The 22,834-nt window shown below is 34.7% G+C and overlaps 1 protein-coding gene across 14 annotated transcripts in view; it reads right to left on the bottom strand.

Moving 5' to 3' along the window:
• The window catches only part of AHI1 (Abelson helper integration site 1), a 209,154-nt gene that overhangs the window by 183,178 nt on the left and 3,142 nt on the right, over nucleotides 1-22,834 (bottom strand). For 11 of the 14 annotated variants that reach the window (XR_007191574.1, XR_008958939.1, XM_026504854.4 and 8 more), the window contains 5 exons: nucleotides 21,297-21,379; nucleotides 21,132-21,199; nucleotides 19,508-19,632; nucleotides 5,259-5,818; nucleotides 2,597-2,778 (listed from right to left, as the gene is read on the bottom strand). Coding sequence is in view for 12 of the 14 variants with exons in the window: in XM_026504854.4 (XP_026360639.2) it covers nucleotides 2,597-2,778; nucleotides 5,259-5,818; nucleotides 19,508-19,632; nucleotides 21,132-21,141 (877 nt within the window). In the remaining 2 variants the exon portion in view is untranslated. Of the gene's footprint in view, nucleotides 1-2,596; nucleotides 2,779-5,258; nucleotides 5,819-19,507; nucleotides 19,633-21,131; nucleotides 21,200-21,296; nucleotides 21,380-22,834 lie in introns of those variants that run through there. The other 3 variants (XM_026504857.4, XM_048226080.2, XM_048226087.2) reach the window with 2 other exon arrangements.

Here is a 22,834-nt window from a genome sequence, read left to right as displayed (position 1 = left end):
TGGAGTACTTACAGAGCTGAATAGTAAGATCTATTATAAAGCTATAGTAATTAAGTCATAGTTGTGTTGGTACAAACAGCCTAATATAACAGAATAGAAACTGATCCATTTCCATAGTCATGTTATTTAGAATAAAGGTGACACTACAATACAGAGGAAAAAAGATGCTCTCTACCATAAATGGTACTAGGTCAATTATATATTCATGCGGGAAAAAAATGGGTCTTAACCACTCTGTCTCACCATACACAAGAATCAATTCCAGATGAAATGCAGAGCAAAATGTGAAAAAGCAAAACAGAAAACTTTTTGAAAACAAAACATACAAAAACATCTTCGGGATTTGGGAAAGATTTCTCATATCACGGAAAGCACTTACCATCAAAGGAAAAAAATGGATAAATAGGGCTATATCAAATTTTAGAATTCTGTTTTTCAAAAGATACCAATAAAAGAATAGTAAAACCTAGAGTGGGAAGATGTCTGCGATATACATGTATGTATTCATATCCAAGAAAAGACTGATGTCTAGCTATATAAAATATTCTCACAAATTATAAAAGGCAGACAATGCCACTTCTTAAAAATGCACACAAAGACTTAAACAAATGTACAAATAAAGAAATCCAAGTAGACAACAAACATGAAGAAGATGCTCAACTTCATTTGTTATAAGTTTAAAGTAAAACTGAAACATCACTACACATTATACACACTAAGAACGGCTAAAATTTTTAAATACTGACAATATAAATGTTAGTGAAGACATGGAGCACTGGAAGCTTTCAAATACTGCTAGTTTCATCAACTGGTCAACCAACTCTGGAAAATGGGAAGTATTTATTAAAGTGAAAAATATACATAATCTCTGACATAGTGACTCTCTCCTAAGAAGATGCCCAACAAAATAAATACATGAGAAAGCAGTGAGGAATACTTTCTCAGTTTTTCCTTAGATGCTAGATTTAAAGGATCACAGCCATGTTTCCAAGTAGCGTTTCCCAACCTCTGTCCTACAGTTAGCAGTTCTGAAAGACACAGGAACGTCATAAATAAAGGATTCTATGCATAAGAAAAGAGATGCCCAACAAAAATGTATATATATATGCTTGCCAGAAGTCTTGACTAGAACATTATAGCTTTATTTGTAATCACCTAAAACTAGAAACAGCTCAAATGTCCATCAGTATAACTGGTATATTATTGCGGTATATTCACACAATGGATATCTACATAGTGCAAGAGCAGAACCGGTAATGAATAAGCTCAACTACCTGCAACATGGTCTAAATCTCACAAAAATAATTTTTAGTGAAAGAAGTCAGACACAGAGAGCACAGTATTTCTGATTCTTTTCACATTAAAGCAGAAAAACAGGCAAAAATAAATTGTGTTAGATGTCAAGGTAATGTTTACTCCTGAAGGGCAATGAAAGGGAAGGGGACTTAAGGGGTTTCTGGTGTTAATAGTGTTGTTTCTTGATTTGGATGACGATTCTATAGGCATGTTCAGTTTGTGAAAATCCACTAAGTAGTATACTTGTAACACGTACACTTTTCTAGGCGTATATCATACTTTAACAAAGGTTTTACAAATGTAGTAACAGGAACCACAAAGCATCATCGATTGCATATCCAATGAATAACTACTAAAAATTCTGAAATTGCCTATTCTGGTCCCAATTTTTGGCCAATTAAATGGAAATTGAAAAGGAAAAAAAAGAAGTAGGAAAAAGGCAATAACAAGTAAAGAAAAATAAGAGGAGGAAAGGAATGAATAAAGAGGAAGACAGAAAGCAAGAGGGTGGGGAGGAAAAGTGGGAAGGAAGGACAGAAGCTGAATTAGGCTGCGGATGTGGGAAGGCAATCATGTGTGACAGAGGGATACAGCCTTAACACCTGACATGTTTATTGGCCATTGACCATTTATAGCTTTCAATAAACGAGTCTGAATTATTTAGGGGTTCTAAACTCAATGGTATAAAGAAGAAATCTGTGCCACAAAAGCAACAAAGTTAATGTCATTCTAGGGTTCAATTAAATTCAGTCAAGAATTAGAGATGACTTAAGTAATATTAACTCATCACACAGACCCCCAGTTACAAATAAATGAATAAATAAATGAATCCAAGAACAAGTGCCATATATAGCTGACCCTTGAACAATGCCAGGGTTAGGGGCACCAAAACCTGTGCATTTGCAAATCTGTGTTAAACTTGTGACTCCCCCAAAACTTTACTAATAGCTTACTATTGACCAGAAGCCTTACTGGTAACATAAAGAGTCAATTAACACATATTTTACATGTTACTTGTGTTATATATTATATTCTTACAGTAAAGCAAGCCAGAGAAAAGACAATGCTATAAGGAAAAGAAAATACATTTACAGTACTGTACTTTTTTATTGAAAAAAATCTGTATAAGTGGACCTGCATAGTTTGAACCCATGTTTTTCAAGGGTCAACTGTATTCTTTACTGGATTTTTAAAATTATAGTCTTTGGGACAGATTTTCTTTAGTTTTAAGGACTCAAAGTCCTAGAATCAAGTTATTTCTACCAAGGCACCAATTTTTCATTTACTTTGGATAACAAACCTGTTTTAGTCTTCTTTTTCTTTTTTTTTGGTTTGGATTTTGTGTCATCTTGCATGCTGTCTTCTACATTGTCTTCCACTGAGCTTATTTTATCATCGTGATGAGAATCTGAAGTAACTGTTCTAACTGGAGATCCCTTCTTTTGTTCACTTTCAACTGTGTCATCAGAGATGGTCAATATACTGCAAATACAACCCAAGCACAAGCCATTAAAAATACATTCTTCTTCTTCTTCTTAATGATGCAGCAAAGTGAACAGTGAACAGTGAAAAGAGTCAAGGATAATCCTAAAATCAACATAATTTCCTGCTAGGGGGTACATATATTTTATTAAGCACTAAAATGGTGAACTGTCAAATTAGGTATTATTTTGCGTTTGGTAATGAGTTACATATCCATGCCAAATTAAACTTGAGCTCTAAACTTCCGAAAAAGATGAATCTGTATTTTATGAGCAATAGATATGCTTTTCCATAGGACTGATGAGAAGGCACCCTCACCCTTTGCCAAATAAATGATTAATGGACGAATTTCTAAATTACCTTATTTAAAAGCAAAAAAAGTGTCTGCGTTTGTTCTGCTTTCAAGAGACTTCAGATATTCAACTTCTGATTTCTAGGTAACAATTAATTACTTGTTTTTTTCCAATGGCTGGTGTGCCACTACATTTTCAGAAGGCCATTATTAATATGAAAATCTGCATCACATGAACTAATAAATGGTAAGGGGTAGCAGCCTAGAGTTATACTCAGTTGTAGAGAGAAACCAGCCTATTAAAATAATTTACCAAGAAAAAATCTGTATCTAAATAAAAAACTGACTTCCAATATGGTCATATTTTTAAAAAAGAGGTTGAGAGATAAAAAGATTACAGAAATATTTCAAAACAGTCATTCCAGAAAGCTATGCTATTTTATCACATCACCAAATATTATTATTTAAAGAGAACTACCTTTTGCATACCATGGTCACATAACCTATGGTTTTATTTAAAATTCATGAACTAGGGGCACCTGGGTGGCTCAGTCATTAAGCGTCTGCCTTTGGCTCAGGGCGTGATCCCGGCATTCTGGGATCGAGCCCCACATCAGGCTCCTCCGCTAGGAGCCTGCTTCTTCCTCTCCCACTCCCCCTGCTTGTGTTCCCTCTCTCGCTGGCTGTCTCTGTCAAATAAATAAATAAAATCTTTAAAAAATAAATAAATAAAATAAAATTCATGAACTAACATTTAAGAGTGAGTATGGCTTACCAGTTCATAACAGATATGGTAGCTGTAAGAAAGACTGACAGTATACTGTGGCAAGTAGCTTCTAAGATGGCCCTTATTGATCCCTGCCTCCTGCTATTAGTATCTTTGTCTAGACCTTCTCTTGATTGTGGGCTGGACACAGAGACTCACTTGTAATAGACAAAATACGACAAAAGTAATGGATGCCACTTCCAAACCAAGATTAGCTTCCATAAAGACTATGACTACACTCTCTCTCTCTCTCTCTCTCTCAGAGCACTTGCTCTGGGGAAGCAAGTGGCCATGTTGTGGGTAGCCCACACGGCTGATGTCTCTGGCCAAAAGTCAGTCAGGACCTGAGACCTGCCAAGCACCACATGAGTGAGCTTAGAAGTGGATATTTCAAGCCTTCCAACAGCTCTGTTGCTTGCAGATCCTCTTCCAGCCACGCCTTAAGATGACTACACCTCCAGCCGACACCCTGACTGTAGGCCTAGAGAGATCCTGAGTCAGCAGTACCCACTTAAGCCATGCTCAGATTCCTGATCCACAAAAATAGTTAATACATATAGTAACATGTTCACGTAGCAACTCTTTTTGCCTTCCTTTGGTTACCACTGGTTGTCTAGCTTTTGGTAAGAGGGGAATTATTTTTAGATGAGGACATTAGGGAAACTGTCCCTGAAGGCCAGGGGAAAATCAAATATGGAATGTTCCCACCTCAAATTGTTTATGTAGATGTGGACTGCAGAAAACAAAGTTAATTAGTTAAAAGACATTTTTTATCTTGTTTTCTCCAAAGAGAGACATATAAATATAAATATGATCACAGAAGCACTCGCACTGCATATGCAAACGTGTATGTTATACATATATATAGAAAAAGACTAGAATACTAAATTGCTTATAATGATTACCTTTAGATGGTTAGGTTACTTTACCTGCTTCTTCATGTCTTTATTGTATATTCTACAACAAGCAAATGTTATTTGTATAATAAAAAATACTATATTCATATACCCAAAAAGGCATTTGTATCTCAAAAAAAGGAGAGAAACTGGGTTTCTATTATTTAATAAGCAGATGTAAATAAGTGTTTAAGGGTAGAGACTTTAGAGCAAGACTGCTAAGGTGTTGGCTCAGCTTCTTACTGGTTCTGTGACTTAAACCCTTCAAGTTTCCTTATCTGCAAAATAGGGCAATAGTATTACTATTCCTCATAAGGTTGTTACAATGAATAAATCAGTTAATTCTTATAAAGCATTTAACACTCAGGTGCCATGGAAAGGGTAACTGTTATTATTGTACTGGCAATGTATCCACATGAAAGATTAAGATTAAGAATTTTCTTAGTGTAACTACAGAGATCACTCAAAAGCCGAGAATATTAGTGTTTCTTAGAGAGGACATTTTATATTTGTCAATGCAAAGTACCTTGTTTCAGCTTTAGATGAGATAGGAACTTTCTTTTTTTTCTTTATTTTTTTCTCACTGTTCAATTTGCCATCATGCAATGAAGTATCTGAGGGAAAGTAAGTCAACTGTTCTTTGAGTTTCTTTCTTATTTTCTTCTTAATCTCCTTCGCCATTTCTTCAGCTACTTGGAGTTGGTATACTTGCATCAGTTCTTCTTCCTCATCTAAATTATTATTTTCCCTTTCTTCATCTGCCTTCTCGCTCTTCTGGTGAGCAACACCTGGCTGTGACCTGGTTCGTGCTTTCTGATGTGTGGAATCCACCTTCTTCACAGGCGTTTCCGGTTCCATTCCTTGTGCAGTCATCTGGAGGACTGTTTTCATAACCTTTTTCCTTGCCTTTCCCTGCCTGTCTTCCTCTACACTAACATCATCTGGATTCTCAAGCATTGACGGGAGACTCCTTAGTTTGCTTTTAGTGACTGGCATGCTCTTCTCTGGGTTATTAATGTTCGTAGCCCTTACATCATCACTTTTAGTTTCTTTACTTTTCTGAAGATTACTTTTAACAGTGTCAAGCTAGGAAAAGAAGACAGAGTAATAAAGTTTCAGCCAAGCACAGTTCAGTGATATAAAGATAAAGCACAATGATCAGTGTTTAATGTGTAATATTGGGTAATTTATTTCATTTTTTACTTGAACACATTGATACCGCTGTAGACCATCTCGTTAGCACTATGCTAGTTTATTCTCTTGGCATTAGATTCATAATTTCTGAGAGTAACTTCAGATTAAATGATATAATTAACATGGGGAAAAATACTTAATGACTTTTCAGAAGTGAATAAATTGCTTACATCTCAAATGTTATTTTTCTCTTTGGCAGAATGATCCATATTTTAATTACAAGATATCTGAGAAATTGCTAATAGAGCCACAGAGTTAAAGCATTTCAGGTTTCCCAATAGAAAACACGCACAGGTCATTTATCTTACTTCATAATTACATTCTAAACTCAAAAGTCTGTAGTTTAGAATTACCCTACAATTCAAATACAACACTGAAAATGCTGCTAAATATTAAATATTATCAAATTAAGTCAAGTGACAGACTAAACACACCTGTATATCTTTCCCTAATCAAAATTATTTTAAATGAGATATTTTTAATAAAAAAGGCTAGAAATCAAAAAGGAATGCTACTAGTAATAAAATAAAAATTTTGAGAAATTTCCCAAGAATAAAAAATAGGCAATTTCTATTAAGAAATTAGCAGATAAAACCACAGCCCATAGGAAAAGACTTTTCCAGAGAAGGGTGATTCTGAAGAAGCCATAAGCCCAGAGTCAAGTAACACAAGGAGAAGGAGGGGATAAACCTGAGGGTGACCAATTGAGGAGCTGGATGGGACAGCTCTGTCCCCCACTTCCATTTGTGTTAGATTGTGACTTTCATTCAAAGGATTAAGCAGCTGAATATAAAGAGACAGGGCAGCCTGCTTCAGATAGGTATAACCCTCAGCAAAGACAGCAGAGTATGCTGAAAACAACCAACACTCAGGAGAAGAGAGATTCTCACATAGAAAGATGACTAGACATCTAAAAACTAATAAAAACTAAAGGAAAGTAGCAAAATGAAAGAGAAGCCATCAAATCCAATAAAACAAAAATTAGCAAGGAGGGAAAGTGAATTAAGAGCATAAACAAAATTTGAACTTAAAGTGTAATTAATATCAAAGAAATTCAAAAGTATATTGGATTAAAAAAACACAACTGCAGAGGTTAGAATTAAAATTCTGAGTAAGAGCTTAAAAGATGTGTTGAGAAACACAATGGACAAACCAAAGTGCTAAAAGATGGATGCCAGTATTGAATAATTCTTTCAGAAATGGATGAGCTTACCAATAAAGACTGAAGTTCAATTTTTTAAAGATTTTTTTATTTCAGAGCGAGAGAGAGAAAGAGAGAAACAGCACAAGTGTGTGTGAGAGTGGAGGGAAGGGCAGAGGGGGAGAATCTCAAGCTGACTCCCCGCTGAACACTGAGCCAGAGGCAGGGCTCGATCCCATGACCCATGAGATCATGACCTGAGCAGAAATCACAAGTCAGATGTTTAACTGACTGGGCCACCCAGGCACCCATGAAGTTCAATTTTTGAAAATCCTCATGTTTAAAAGTAGTTAGAAAATGTCAAATATATGTGTAAGATGGAGAAAGGTTGAAAGGATTAGTATCGCAATATGTATCCAATATGTTACCATCTCTAAGACTCTTTTGCTTACCTAAAATATACTTCCAAATTCTATCTATTCTTCAAGGATAAATTACGGAGCAATACCCTCTAAAACATCTTCCCCAATCAAATCTAATAAAAACAATTTCTCTTAAAAAGTAAGTTTATTTTCTATGTTTTGTTTCTATAAGCAATACATGTTTAACTTAAAACAGTTAAGAAAGCAAAAAATTAAGAATACAAAGAACCAGAAAATATTTAAAGAGAAAAAGAAGAACCAAAGCTCAACTCTGGTTGCTTCACACAAAGAAAATCATTGCTAATCTTTTCAGAAACTTATTTTTGTTTTCTTGCTATGAATACAGTCAGACCTAATAACTTTGAATTTTCATTATGTTCAAATGAAGCACATACAATCTTTTTACTTTCTCAGCGACTGCCAGAAATGTAGTGGGAATATATACAAATTGTGAGGACTCTCCTGAAGGAAATAACTGGAAAGATAACCAAGAAATGGAAAGAAGAATTATGGTTTAGAAGAAAAGATTTCAAAAATGGAACCATGGGACAGTTAATCAGAGGATGTTCAGTTTTTTATTTTACTCTCTTTCACTGATCTGTCAGTCAACCTTTGTACTAATATCACTTAATTTCATACTATTATTTTATATTTGTTTTTCATGTTTCTGCTTTATTCAATTAACTTTTTAAAACCACAACAATAAATACAATTCCCAGGTTATCTTTTGTAGTATATTCCACACATCCACAGTACTGTACTGATGTTTTTATGATTTTTTAAATATCGTGCTTTTTGTAGTTCTGATTTCCTTTCTCTCACTAACAACTTCATGGGATGATTTTTATATTTCCAAATGGTTTATAAATTTTCTATTTTTGGGGGCGCCTGGGTAGCGCAGTCATTAAGCATCTGCCTTTAGCTCAGGGCGTGATCCCGGCATTCTGGGATCGAGTCCCACATCGGGCTCCTCCGCTGGGAGCCTTCTTCTTCCTCTCCCACTCCCCTGCTGTGTTCCCTCTCTCGCTGGCTGTCTCTCTGTCAAATAAATAAATAAAATCTTTAAAAAAATTTTTTTTCTATTTTCGTTATTTGTAGTTTTGTTGTACTATAGTTTAAAAACATCTATTTTACGGACTTTAAATATTTCAAGGATTAGGCTATTGCTGAATTTTGAAGTGTTCCAAATACATTTGTTCATGTTCTATTACATCTTTGCTCATCCTTTTATCTTTTATTTATTTATTTATTTATTTATTTAGCAGGAGAAAATTAAACAGAAGTTTAATAACGTGTATCCATGGGAGAGACCCTGGAAAACAGAGTTAAACCCCTGGTGGCCACAGCCACCACCTTCTCCTATCCTTTTATCTTTACCCTTCTCTGTGTCAGTTAGGTTTTTTTGCTTCAGTTTGCTTTTTAAATCAGCTTTACCAAGATACAACCTACATACGATAAAATGCACCAATTTTAAGTAAAGAATTAAATGAATTTTGGTAAATGTATACAGATATAAGACCACTATCATAATCACAATGTTAAACATTTCTATCACCCCACATGTTCTTGTACATAGTCAAACTCTAGTCCTCCACACCCTAGCCCCACTCAAGCACTCATCTGCTTTCTGTCAAGATAGTTTGGTCCTGTCTAGAATTTCACATACGTGGAATCATACAGTATATAGTTTTCTATGACTGGTTTCCTTCACTCAGCATAGATCTTTGGAATCAAGTGTGTTGTTGCATCTGTAGTAGTTGATTGCTTTTTATTGCTGAGCAGTATTCCACTGCACGGATACATACCACATTTTATTTCTCCATACACTAATTAATGAATATTTATTTCCAGTTTTGTACCGTTATGTTTTCATTTCTCTTACATAAACACCCAAGAATTACTGTGCTGTGTGATAAGCAGATGTTTAACTTCTTAAATATCTGCCAAACTGCTTCCCAAAGTGGCTGTACTATTTTGCATTCCCAAATGTATAAGAGCTACACTTACAAAACATCCTTGTCAGTATTTGGCATTGTCAATTTTCATTTTTTAGCTGTTCTAATATATGTAATGGCATTTCATTATTGTTTTAAATTGTATTTCCCTAATTAGTAATGACACTGAAAATCTTTACATGTACTTACATGCTATCTGTATCTCTTTTCTGGTTAAGTGTTAAAATCTTTTGCCCATTTTCACTGGGTTATTTTCAAATCATTGAGTTTTAACAGCATTCTTAAAAATGTTCTACATACACTTTCTCAGTGTGTTGAAAATATCTTCTCCCAATCTATAGCCTATCTTTTCATTTTCTTACCAATATTCTGAATTTTCACAAAGCCCAATTTCTCTCTTTTTTCTTTTATGATTCATGTTTTTGTATCCTGAGAAATCTATTCATAACCCAAGGTTACAAAGGTTTTATCCTGTTTTTTTCTGTAAGTCATATAATTTTAGCTCTTATGCTTAGATCTTTGATCCATTTCTATTTAATTTCTAAACATGATATGGTCATAGCTTATAATATTGCATATGGATATCTGTTCCAACATCATTTGTTGAAAAGATTTTCCTTTTCTCCTTGGCAGTTCTGGCACACCCTGGCAATTGTGTCAAGAATCAATTAACCATACACATTTGGGTCTACTTCTAGATTCTATACTACCCCACTAACTTATAGGTCTATTTTTTTTATTATTAACATATAATGTATATATTTAAGACAGTAACAGGTTGTCTTGGTTACTATAACTTTACAATGAGCTTTGAGTCCGATAGTAAAATTCTTTCAACTTTGTTCTTTTTCAAAATTGTTTTGGCTATTCTAGGTCCACTGCTTAAACTTCCAAAGTGAATTTTATAATTAGATTTTCAATTCTTTTTTTTTTTTTAAAGATTTTATTTATTTATTTGACAGAGATAGAGACAGCCAGTGAGAGAGGGAACATAAGCAGGGGGAGTGGGAGAGGAAGAAGCAGGCTCACAGCGGAGGAGCCCAACGTGGGGCTCGATCCCATAACGCCGGGATCACGCCCTGAGCCGAAGGCAGACGCTCAACCGCTGTGCCACCCAGGTGCCCCTAGATTTTCAATTCTTAAAAAAAAAAAAATCCTACCAGCATTTTGATAAAATTGAATTGAATCAATAGATCAATTTCCAGAAAATGGATAATAATGTTCTATCAATAATTATTTGACAATGATTCTCTGATCCATGAACACAAATATCTATTTATTTATTTGATCTTTATTTGCAGCAGTTTGGGGTTTTCAGTATACAATAAGCCTTGCATATTTTTTGATAAATGTGTTCTCAATTGCTATATACTTTTGTTGCTACTATAAATGATATTTTTATATTTTAACTTCAAATTATTCATTATTGGTATTGAAACAAATTTGTTTTTATACTTTGATCTTATATTCTGCTAAACTCAATAGTTCTAGTAGCACTTTTTCTAGACTTTTGTCATCTGTGAATAGAAACACTTTTTTTTAAAAAAGATTTTATTCACTTATATTTGAGAGAGAGTGCGCGTGTGAGACAGAGCACAAGCCAAGGGGAGAGGTAGAGGGAGAAGCAGACTCCCCGCTGAGCAGGGAGCCTGATGCGGGGCTCCATCCCAGAACCCTGGGATCGTGACCTAAGCCAAAGGCAAACCCTTAACCAACTGAGCCACCCAGGTGCCCCTGTGAATAGAGACACTTTTACTTCTCCCTTTTCAATCTTTATATACCATCTTTTAAAAACTGCATTATTGCATCAGTCAGGGTCACTAGTACAATCATGAAACCTCACGATGACACATGCTCAAACTTAGGATAAAAGCATCAGTTTTACACTTTTAAGTATGGTGTTAGCTGTAGGTTTTTGTAGATGCCCCTTATCAAGTTAAGGAAATTCTCTTCCTTTTGTTTAAAGAGTTATGAGAATGGATGATGAATTTTATCAAGTCCTTCACAGCATTTACTGAGACAATCATGGTTTTTTAAAATTTAATCTTTTAAAGTGGTGATTTATATTTATTGGTTTTTCTAATGTTGAATTGATGATGTATTCCTGAGATAAACTCCACCTGGTCATGGGGTATTATCCTTTCCATATAATTTAGTATTGATTTCCTAATATTTTATGGTAGATGTGTGTTCTAAGTTCAAAGGAGATATCAGTGTAGGTTTCTTGTAGTATCTTTGTCTGACTCTAGTATCAGGGTAATTAATGACTGCAACTCCCCCAAAGAGCAGAGAAATAGTTCCTCCTTTTATATAGTCTATAAGAGTCTGTACAGAATTATTATTACTTCTTCTTCAAATGTTTGGTAAAATTTACTAATGGAGACACCTGCAAAAAATAGATAGCTTTCTTTGTGGGCAGGTTTTTTTAAACTACAGATTCCATTTTTCGAAAAAAAGGTGTTCAATATTCAAGTTATTTCTCTCTCTGAGTCAGCTTTGGTAGTCTTTGTCCTCCAAGTAATTTATACATTTCGTCTATGCTGCTACATTTATTGTCATAAAATTATTTAAAATACTCCCTTATTCTTTTCAGGTCTGTAACATCTACAGTGAATCCCCTCTTATATTCCTAATATTGATAATTTGTATCCTTCTTTTTTTCCTAATCGGTCTGGTTAGAGGTTGTGCAGAAAAGGGTTAATACCTCAGGCCTTGGGATTTTAAGGACCAGACCTTAGAGGCTCCAGGGAACTGAGTTCTGAGCTCTTGGAATGTTGTGCTCTATAAAGGTGAACAAATACATGAATCAACTGAAGGATATTATTTACAGTTAGAGAATCTAGAATATTTTCCACCCTTTAAAATTAATACACAAAACAAAAACTTTTAGAAACTGTTATTCATGAGAAAAGATACCACCTCTGTAAAATAACAGGTATAAAGATAAAATGAAATAAGAGAAAATCAAGGAGTAAAATCAAGATATAGGATAGACAATGATAATGAACAAAGCATGACTCAAATTTCCCTCTTCGAAAGGCAAAACTTTAGATGTGATTCAAAATTAATAACAGTGACAGTTTAAGTGTTTACTCTCTACTGACCAATTCATATTTATTTGTTCCAGTTACTACTGCTGAATATCAAACCCCTCCAGACCTAGTGGTGTAAAATAATAAACAGTTCATTGTGCTCTGAACCCAATTATATTCTTATTTATCACGTCCCTCTTATCTTTAGTTCCTGATGCTTTGATTTCATCATCACCTGCCATTGTTATAGACTTTCCACTCATCACACTGTGTCTGGCAAAACTCCAGGCACTGTTCTAAGTGATTTTCATCTCCGTAACCATAACCAGGCTGCTGAATACTGCTGGAAAAACCCAAACCACTCCACAAATCAGTATGACTGTAAAAATAGTCTACAAACTCAACTGAGACCCCAAAGCTATCATATGGGAAGTTGGAACCTTCTGCTACCATGTCCATAAATTCCCATGCACCCAAAATGCTATTTTTTCTCTTTCCTTCTTATAAGAAAGAGGTGGGTCTTCTCTACTAGGTTCTAGAAAACTCCGCTTTCCCCATATCATTGATCTCTCAACTTCCTGCTATCAGCACTTAAATACCTGAATTCAATCAACATCATCTTCACAATACTCCTTTCCACAGCCAAACTTCCCCAAAGAGTTGTCTTAAACTTGCTCTACTACTTCACCTTTCTGCCAGCACTGTATTAAAAAGTCCTGTTCTCTAACCTACCAGTAATAAATTTTTAAATACTTATCTGGAAGGCAGAAATATCATCTCTGCGTTCCAATTAGAATCTCTTTTTCGGGGTGCCTGGGTGGCTCAGTCGTTAAGCCTCTTGCCTTGGGCTCAGGTCATGATCCCAGCGTTCTGGGATAGAGCCCCCCCACCTCCCCCCCCCCCCCCCGTGGGGCTCCCTGCTCAGCGGAAGTCTGCTCCTCCCTCTCCCACTCGCCCTGCTTGTGTTCCCTCTCTCGCTGCCTCTCTGTCAAATAAATAAATAAAATCTTTTTTAAAAAAAAGAATCTCTTTTAAAATGTTTCTATATTTTATTAGTCAATGTTATTTTCTCTTGTAATTAATTTAATTTTTCAAGCCTTTTGCTCACTTAGCAATGTAGGATCTTAATATTTATGGCATTTGTTTACATGATTTCTTTATATGTTAAAATAGGAATGGAATATACTCATATGGTTGTTTTGAAGATTAACAGGATAAAACTAAAAAACACTAAGAAAATCTTTCTGATTCCAGAGTATATGTGCTCAATAAATGTTAGTGATTATTGTATTATGATTACTAGCTATATGTAAGAGTATGAACTCTGTGAATTGGCAGAAGATATTACATATTTTTCTCAGTGAATTGGCTGGCTTTTAGTTGCATTTGTTTTCTTCCATATCAAATTTGTTAATTCAACAAATACTTACTGAGTCTTCTGTGTGCAGGCAGAGAATATTCTCTTTACTTAGGATGTCTTTTATCCCTTAGAAGATCAGAATATCTTTCCACACTGGAAGATTAAACCAGCCATTTCTATTTTCCTATTTTTAGTGTTTATTCATTTAGACTTTTACATTTAACTTTTTCAAATGTCTGAAATGTAATTTAAAGTGTGAGATAAATGAGGCTCTACCTGACCTTTTCCCTCAGAGGCTAAACCAACTACAATTAGCCCTGGAACAACACGGGCTTGAACTGTGCCACTTACATGTGGATTTTTTACAATAAATACCATGCAGTACTCTAAATGTATTTTTTCTTCCTTATGATTTTCTTAATAACATTTTCTCTGGCTTTACTGTTAAGAACACAGTATACAAAATACATATAACATACAAAATATGTGTCAATTGACTGTTTATGTTTTATCAGCATCCAGTCAACAGGAGACTATGAGTAGTTAAGTGTTTGGGGGAGGAAAAAATCGTATGTGACTTTTCAACTGCACCCCAACCCCTGCACTGTTCAAGAGTCCACTATGTATCAGTACTAGTTCTTGTATTACAACTTCTTGAAACATCTGGAATGGCTATACTTCCTCATTTTTTCTTTCAAATTTTTAGTCCATCTTCCTTTTTTATTCTTCTGCATTAATTTTAGTCTGATTTTGTCAACTAAAAAAGTAGTCCACTAGAGACTGCTACTGTTGGGTTAAGCTTAGAAAAACTAGCATAAAGTGCAAGCTTTCTTAAATACCTACTAATAAAAAATCACAAGTTTTTAATACAAGAATCTGTATTTTTAGACAATTTATTTTTAAGATCTTGCAGGGCTTTCATAGTTTCTATATATAAAAGGTTTATTAATTTTTCTGTTCTGCAGTATTTTCTGTTGTGTTTCTAGGCTATAAGAGATGATTTCTGTATACTTACCTTGTTCACTTTCAATTGATTCACACAGATAACATTTCTATTTGGAATGTCAAGAATAAGTACTTACCCTCCCCACTAAGAGTCATACATTTGCTCACACTACACACTGGCCTATCAGGGAAGCCATAACGCTCAGCTGTCATGTATACAAGCTCTGGAGTCACAAGAATCTGGATTCACTATGTATTAGTTATAAGATCCTGGGTAAGTTCCTTAACCTCTCTGTGCCTCAGTTCTCCAATCTATACTCACGTGATAGGATTCCTGTGAGATTTGGTGAGGTAATGCCTGCAGAGCACTTAGCGTAGTCCCTGGCATGTAGTAGAGACAAATATTAGGTGAAGAAAAACTATGATAACATTATTTACGTTTCTTGTCTAATTATATTTACTAAAACTTCAAGAATATTAATTATGGGTCAAAAGAGATCTTTACTCATGGATCCTGACTTTAAAGGAAGTACTTGTTGGTGAGGTGTCTATAGGTCATCCAGGGACTACCCCCCCTTCTCAAAGGGGGCCCTGGAAACTCCTGAAATCATACACAGTAAGTCATGTGTTTGTACCTCAGGGGGTACATAATTATCAGTTACATGAACACCAAATTATTTTTTCAAAAATCACTAATATCCTGTTTCCAAGTACTATGTTATGACTTTTCCCCTTATTTTTATATGATCATATGGTTTTTATTCAACTTATTTGTACTGATTTACTGATGTTGATTGACAGCCAACTTATAAGATATTCTTTTTTTTAATTAATTTATTTATTTAAGAGAGAGAGTGTGCGTGCGTGTGAGGGGGGTGGGGAGAGGAAGAATCTTAAGGGCTCCATGCCTGACGTAGGGCTTGATGTGGGGCTCGATCTCATGACCCTGAGATCATGACCTGAGCCAAAACCAAAAGTCAGACACTCAACCGACTGAGCCACCCAAGCACCCCTATGCTATTCTTGAGTTGTTAGGGAGAACACCTATTTGGCTGAGACAAAGTATTCTTTCAACGTATGGTTAAATTCAATTTGTTCATATTTTATTTAAGCTTTCTGTTCAATATATTCATAATTGAGAAAATTCTGTTTCTTTTTAGATATGTCTATATTTTTGCAAACTTTTACTTTTAAACTTTATGTCATTTTTGTTTGATCTGTCAATGTTGCAAGTCAAACACCTGACATTTTAAAAATTTATCTTAGAGTTTGCTTTTTAAAATAGGAAGCTTAAACTGTTTACATTTATTTTCATGATTAAGAGTTTTGGGTTTTTTTTTTTAAGATTTATTTATTTGAGATAGAGCATGCGTGCATGCACAGGGGGAGGGGGAGAGGGAGAGAAAGAATCAAGCACACTCCCAGCTAAGCACAGAGCCCAACCCAAGGCTCCATCTTACCACCTTGAGATCACGACCTGAGCTGAAATCAAGAGTCGGACACTTAACCAATGGAGCCACCCAGGCGCCCCTAAGAGTTTACTCTTAAATTTCTTCTTTCATTACTTTTGTTCCTTTTTAAAAATTCTGTTATTTGTTTTTTCTTGACCTCCGATGACTTCAAAAATATAATAATCAATTTTACATATTACTTGTTTCACTTATTTTAAACTCCAGTATGAAGTAACTTCTGACTACACTTCAGGTAAAAGTAATAGTTATAAGACTTTATTTTTCTTTGCAAGCTAGGAAAGCTTTGTCCAATGTTTGAAAACAATGCTTCCGTTATCTCATATTAACATATGTAATTATCTAATATAAATCTTCAGTAGTTATTTTTGGCATAAATAATAAAGTTCTATGTGATTAGCTGGTCTCAAAAGATTCATGCAGATATATTTTCAGATCATAAATTCTCTATTCTTAAATTCTTAATTTTGATTCATGTTTCTGGAAATGGTACTACATTTTCAAATAATACACCTTCAGTAGTTTTCTTGTTTTCAGGGAGGGAACACTTGTAATAATTCTGTTAATTCGCATGTTCACTACGGACCTCACAAACAACTGACACTTAGGTGACCAGATTTCTTGCGATACAATTTTTCCCTCAATACTGTGTAGATATTGCTTTATTGTCTTCTGGATTTAGTGTTTTCTGAGAGAAGCGTGAAATGCATCAGACGTTTCTTTTCTGTTGAGAAACTTGCAAAATTTTTCTCCTGAATTATAAAGTTCTAAATACAGTTCTCATCTCATACATTTTACCTAGAATGCAAGATGGACTCACCTCTTCCTAGCTCTTTCTATTAATCTCAGGAAGATTTTTTTTATCATTCTCTTCTACTGTTTCTGCTTTGTTAGCACTGTCTGGGAACACTTACTTACAGGTCAAGTATTTCTATATGTCCTCATTACTTATTTCATTGTAGTTTTAGCTATTTCTTCTCAAGGAAGAATGCCTCAAATTTATCTTAACACCAATTAGATTTTTCCATGGTACCAATCCTATTTTAGGCCTAAGATATAGTTTTTAAAAAGCAACTAAAGGCAGAACACGGAAAGACTTTGGTTCTAAATCCCCCTCACTCTACTGCTGGCTAAGGGTCTGGCAAACCATTTAACATCTTTGTTAAGTGGTTTTTCTGTTCTGATGTTTATAAAACCTCTCATGCAAAATAAGAGCCCCAATACCTACATTTCGTGATTAACATGAGAATCAGAAAAAGCATTTGCAAAATTCTTACCACAGTGCCTAACAGACTGTTGAAAAACAATTAAGTGAATCTGCCATTATCATGAATTCTCTTAGCACAGGCTTTTTCTTGCTTCCTTTTCTTATTTCAGCCTGCTTCCCTTCCAATCTCAGACTGTTCTGTACATGTTTTCATTCTGAAGAGGTCCCATCTCTTCATGTGTTACTCAGAGAGGTCCTACTTGTTGTGGTTAAGAGAGTGGGGTCTGCAGTCAAGACTGTTAAGAGTTTGAATTCTGGTTCTGCACTAACTATGCAAATTTAGGCAAGGTTATTCAACCTCTCTGTGATCCAGTTTTCTCAACTATAAATGGAGATAAAACCTCATCATTTCATTGTTTTATTAAAAACTAGTGAATATACATAAACTGTTTAGAAGTACTTGGAAGATAGGAACCACTGTTCTCAAGTAAATAAAAGCAGGTATTTCTCCTCTATTTCCTAAAGTAAATAATTCCAAAAATATTTTGTTCTCCTCTAAGTCCTCCAGGAATACTCCCCTTCTTTTGAGCTAAAAAATCTCTTCCTCAATATTCTTTTTTAGGATACTTATCTCTGAATAAAGAAGGAGTTTGAATGGCCTGCTATGCACCAAAAGAGGCTGGGTAAGATTATGTTTAGTCACCTAACATTTGCGTGTTCCCAACATCTAACTGGACAATAGGTAAATGGACATCTCCTCTGCCCATTTTTTGGTCATCCATTTAATTGAGCATTCCTGGCATAAACTGCATCTAGTTTATGCTCACAAAGCCCAGTTCTAATGGTAAGAGAAAATATGAGATTCTATTTCGACTGAGTCCATAAAAATATCCTCAATCGTTTTCAGGTTCTTTCTGTTTTTGTCCAATGCATACCACCTTGCCCAAGGGGAGGGCATATACCAATAGGCAATGTTCCATCCTCCATATGCCACTATTCCCTACCATACTCATACTGGTATGGAAGAAGCGCATTCTATAAAAGGGCAGCATCCACTATGGGAGACCTAATCTGTCCCACTGTCAGTAGTCCTAAATTGGTACGCAACAGTAAACAGGGGTAGTATAAACCTCTCACATGTGTGCAGCTGGATTCTGGCCAGCGTTAGTACTTATTTTTGCCTCACTTAAGAATATATACTATTACATTAACGGTTGCCAGAGAGAATATTAGAATGAAGAGGTCACATGGCAAATTTCAGAATAGGGTAAAATTTGCTACAAGTAAAATATAAGCTATATATAATTCATAAAACTCTTGCCAAAGAAATACTATGTACCAATTACCAGAACACGCATGAAGTTATTTGTGCCTGTGTGTGTGTGTGTGTGTGTGTGTATGTGTACATAACAGATTATGGTCAAAGGAGTAAAAGGTCCAAGTAATATAGCAAAACAGGTCTGAGGAGTCAATAGTACCTTAACTGTGGATACTATTACAGACTATAATACTCTGCAGACAGGTTGTAGTCAATTGCTGACTTGTTCAGTACTGTTCTGAGTTTCTGCATTTTTAATCTCTTCAACTGTGCTGCCAAAAATTGTCATTTGAAAGTGTACCTCAAGTACAATTATTGCCTTCAGATTCCATTGATTTCCTCTGGTTCTACCGGACAGAATCAGATCAATCAGTCTAAAGATAAGTCACTGAATATCTGAAGTAATACATAACTCCCTAAATTCTTCACAATTCTGGGTTAAAACCTTTATTTTTCTTTTTTAAATGTGTAATATGTTGGCCAGTTGAGTTTGCCCATTCTCTCACCACTCTCATCAGTTTGTCTACATTATTTCGGAAGCACAGCACTGAAGACTGGACTCAGTACCCCAAGAATCATGTGGATTATAACATAACTTTTATGTTACCATGTGCTATTGACTAGGACATAGATTTACTATTTTCAATTTCCAAAGTTCCTCAGAGTTTTAATATGAAAGTTTAATTTCATGCAGATATGTAAATCACCATTACCAAATGATTGATTACTCACTGCAATTTTTTCTCCAGATTTGCCAATTTTTTTCTTCAGCTTTTTTCTTTCGTGAATGAGATCATGGTGGGTCTTAAGCAATTCCTCAAAGCGAACTCTGGTTTTTACTTTGGCTTCACTCTCCACTGCAAAGATAAAGACTCCTATCATTTTCTAAACAACTCTAATATAGCAGGTATCTGCATTATGATTATGTTAAAGGACACAGTCTTGTAAATACCTGCATGAGTTCTTCAGCTACTTTAGAACTGACCAGTCCTTCTTCTTAAAAAAAACTTTTCTTTTGGCTTTGGTGACACCACATTCACCTATATCCCTCTTACCTTTTGGGTAGGCTACTCCATTTAAAAGTTTCCTTTACTAAGTTAACCTTCTACTTGTGACACACGGTAGCATCTACCACTGTTATGTGGCCTTAACCAAATTACTTAACTACTCTAAACTTCATCTTCGTTATCTGTAAAATCAGAATAATCCTATGTCAAAGATCATTTGCATGAAGAATGGCTAACGCTTCCCTAAGCAATAATTAGCATTCGATAAATACTAAAAGCTGAAAGTTATTTTTCCTTTAAAACATAAGTCAGATCATGTTATTCCCTTGCCAGTTTCCTGCTTCACTTAGGACAAAATAAAATGAGTCCTTCACAGGCCCTACAGGGTTCCCACTTCCTGGCCTGCCTCCCTCTACAGCTTGAAACCAAGAGAAACAGCCCCTTAGTTTCCTAACATTCTGGCCATTTTGCCCTTCTTCTCTTCCCCTGTGAAGCTGCTTCTACCTGGTGCAAACTTCCTCTAACATCTCAGCTACCTGATATTAAGCTGCCTGTTCAACATTTCTTGACAATCTCATCCCAATTTCCCTGTTCCTCACAAAGCAGACTGTTCTCTTTCTTCACAGCACCTAACACAGCTTGAAACTGTATAATTATTTTGTATCTACACAAATATACTGTCTCTGTCTCCCACTATACTATGCTATCATCCCGACTATCATGAGATCTAGCACAGAGTACCTACTCAATAAACATGTTTTAATGCTGAATAAATGCTGAATGAATGGATGATTTGCCCCAGAGCAGGTGCTGGCAAATTACGGTCTGCAGAGCAGTCATCTACTTTTATACAAAAGTTTACTGAATACAGCCATGCCCACTGTTAAGAATTCTTACGGATGATTTTATGCTTCAGTGGCAGAGATGAGAAGTTACAGCAGAGAATAAACCTAAAATATTTACTAGATTTCCCTTTAGGAAAGAGTTTGCCAATACCTACTCTATAGTAAACTGTCCATTTTGATGATAAAGGATAAAAACTAACCATATGTTGTAATGATTATTTACCTTGTTCACTAGAGTCCCAAACTGCCATCCATTAAATATGTACTAGCCTTAATACTTAACGTTAAATAGAAAATTGATAAAAAAAATTAAAAGAAATTAAAAAATAAAATAAATAGAAAATAAATAGAAAACTGAAAAACGAACTATTCAGTATCTAAATGTAATATTTAGTGAATATATTAATAGGTCAAAGAACCCCTAAAAATAATTCAAACTTCAAAATAAATAAGTAAATAAACAAATAAAATGTATTGCATATATAAATTTCAGAGAAGTCTTACCAGTGGGCATATCTCAGCTTCAGAGAGAGCATTGAGTTGTAATGTAAAGCAATGACTCAATCAGGATCCTATTAAAACAACGAAAATTTATTTGTAGTATGGAATTTGTAAATAAAAATTACAAAACATTTTTCACACAAGATTACATGGTGATTTGTCCACTACCTCATCAGGTTATACCAATAAAGCTAAGTTCTCTTATCCAGTCTTACGCATATGACTTAAATACATCAGAATCAGCATAGAGTCTGAAAAAAAGGTAAAGAAAACTGGGTTATATTTGAATAAAATATTTATATATTTGAAACAAAATTTTTTAAAATCTTGAAAGGCAGTAAATATGTAGCTGATATGCTAATGCACTTTTAAAAGTGTTTTAAGTAAAAAATAAACATTTCAATGTATTTTTAGGAAAACAAACTCCACTCCAGAATTGACTTTCCCAAGAGCATACACTATTATATTAGTAAAGTATGCTTGTGGGTAGCATATTCATTATAGCAGATAATGAATTTAAACATTTTTGTACCTGCCACTAAAAATGTTGCAATAAAAAAGGTTAAGCACAAGCATTTGTACCATCCTCCTCAAATATCTGGGTGTGTATTATTATATATCAAAACCAGGGATAAACTCAGTATATGTATTCTTGAATTTCCAATTTTACTTAAAGATGAGGGTATATGTCCAAAACAAACATATTAATTTCCACATCAGAACACAACGTTCACACATTTTTAAGACTAAAACTGAAGACTGTAAAAAAAAAGAAGAAAAACATAATTTGAGTTGCCTGAGCAATTATCTGTTAAAGCTCCAGATCCCTGGGGATCCACATTATGTTCCTCTAATATTATGGGTACTCTGGATAGAAAAGTCTGAGAAGAAATGCTAAAAAAGGTAAGAACGATTATATACATATACCTAATTATGTGGGTTAACTTATATAACAATTTTCTGGTACAGAGAAAAAATAGATATCACTAAATTCACATAGTAAAGATTCCTATGCTTTATGGATGGGAGCCTGAATGTACTCTTCCTATAGATACAGATCTAATAAGTTTGGTCATCTATTTTCCAATCTATCCCAAATTGGAAAAGAGAGAAGATGTAAAGGCAAGTGCATCAGTGATTAAAACCTGACAACACATAAGTAGAAAAAATATAGAGCAAATAATTACTTAATATTTATAAATTCCATGGTCATTCAACATATAGGAAAACAGCTAAGCTGTATGACTATGAGTCATTAAGAAAAGAGGTTTACTTATATTCAGCTTGATCTGTTTTCCATTAAAGAAAAAATTTATGGTATTTTAGACATTTCAGAAAGATTAAATAAAAACTATTGACAAGGCAGCACAAAGAGTCAAGGATGATTCTCATTTTCTGGAAGTAGAATACTTAGGCCAGTGGTATCATTTATGGAAATACAGGACAAGTACAGTGGAGAAGTTTAAAACCCAAGTCTTGGAATTAGTCTCAAATAGTTAATTGTGTGACCTTAGGCATTTGTTTCCTAATCTGTAAAATCACTCTACCAGTGCATACTCAAAAGGTTGTTATAAGGGTCAAATGATTTAAAATAATACCTTTAAAAAAAAGCACCAGTAAACATCTGTTAAAATTGTAACAGATACTTATGGGGACACTCATTGAGCTGTTGAGCTGGGTATCTGAGGGGTACTAACCAGCTTCAA

The sequence above is a fragment of the Ursus arctos genome, unplaced genomic scaffold (genome assembly GCF_023065955.2).
Source record: "Ursus arctos isolate Adak ecotype North America unplaced genomic scaffold, UrsArc2.0 scaffold_13, whole genome shotgun sequence".
NCBI lineage: Eukaryota > Metazoa > Chordata > Mammalia > Carnivora > Ursidae > Ursus > Ursus arctos.
The sequence above is the reverse complement of the archived record's forward strand: the minus strand, read 5'-3'. Positions and strand labels throughout refer to the sequence as shown.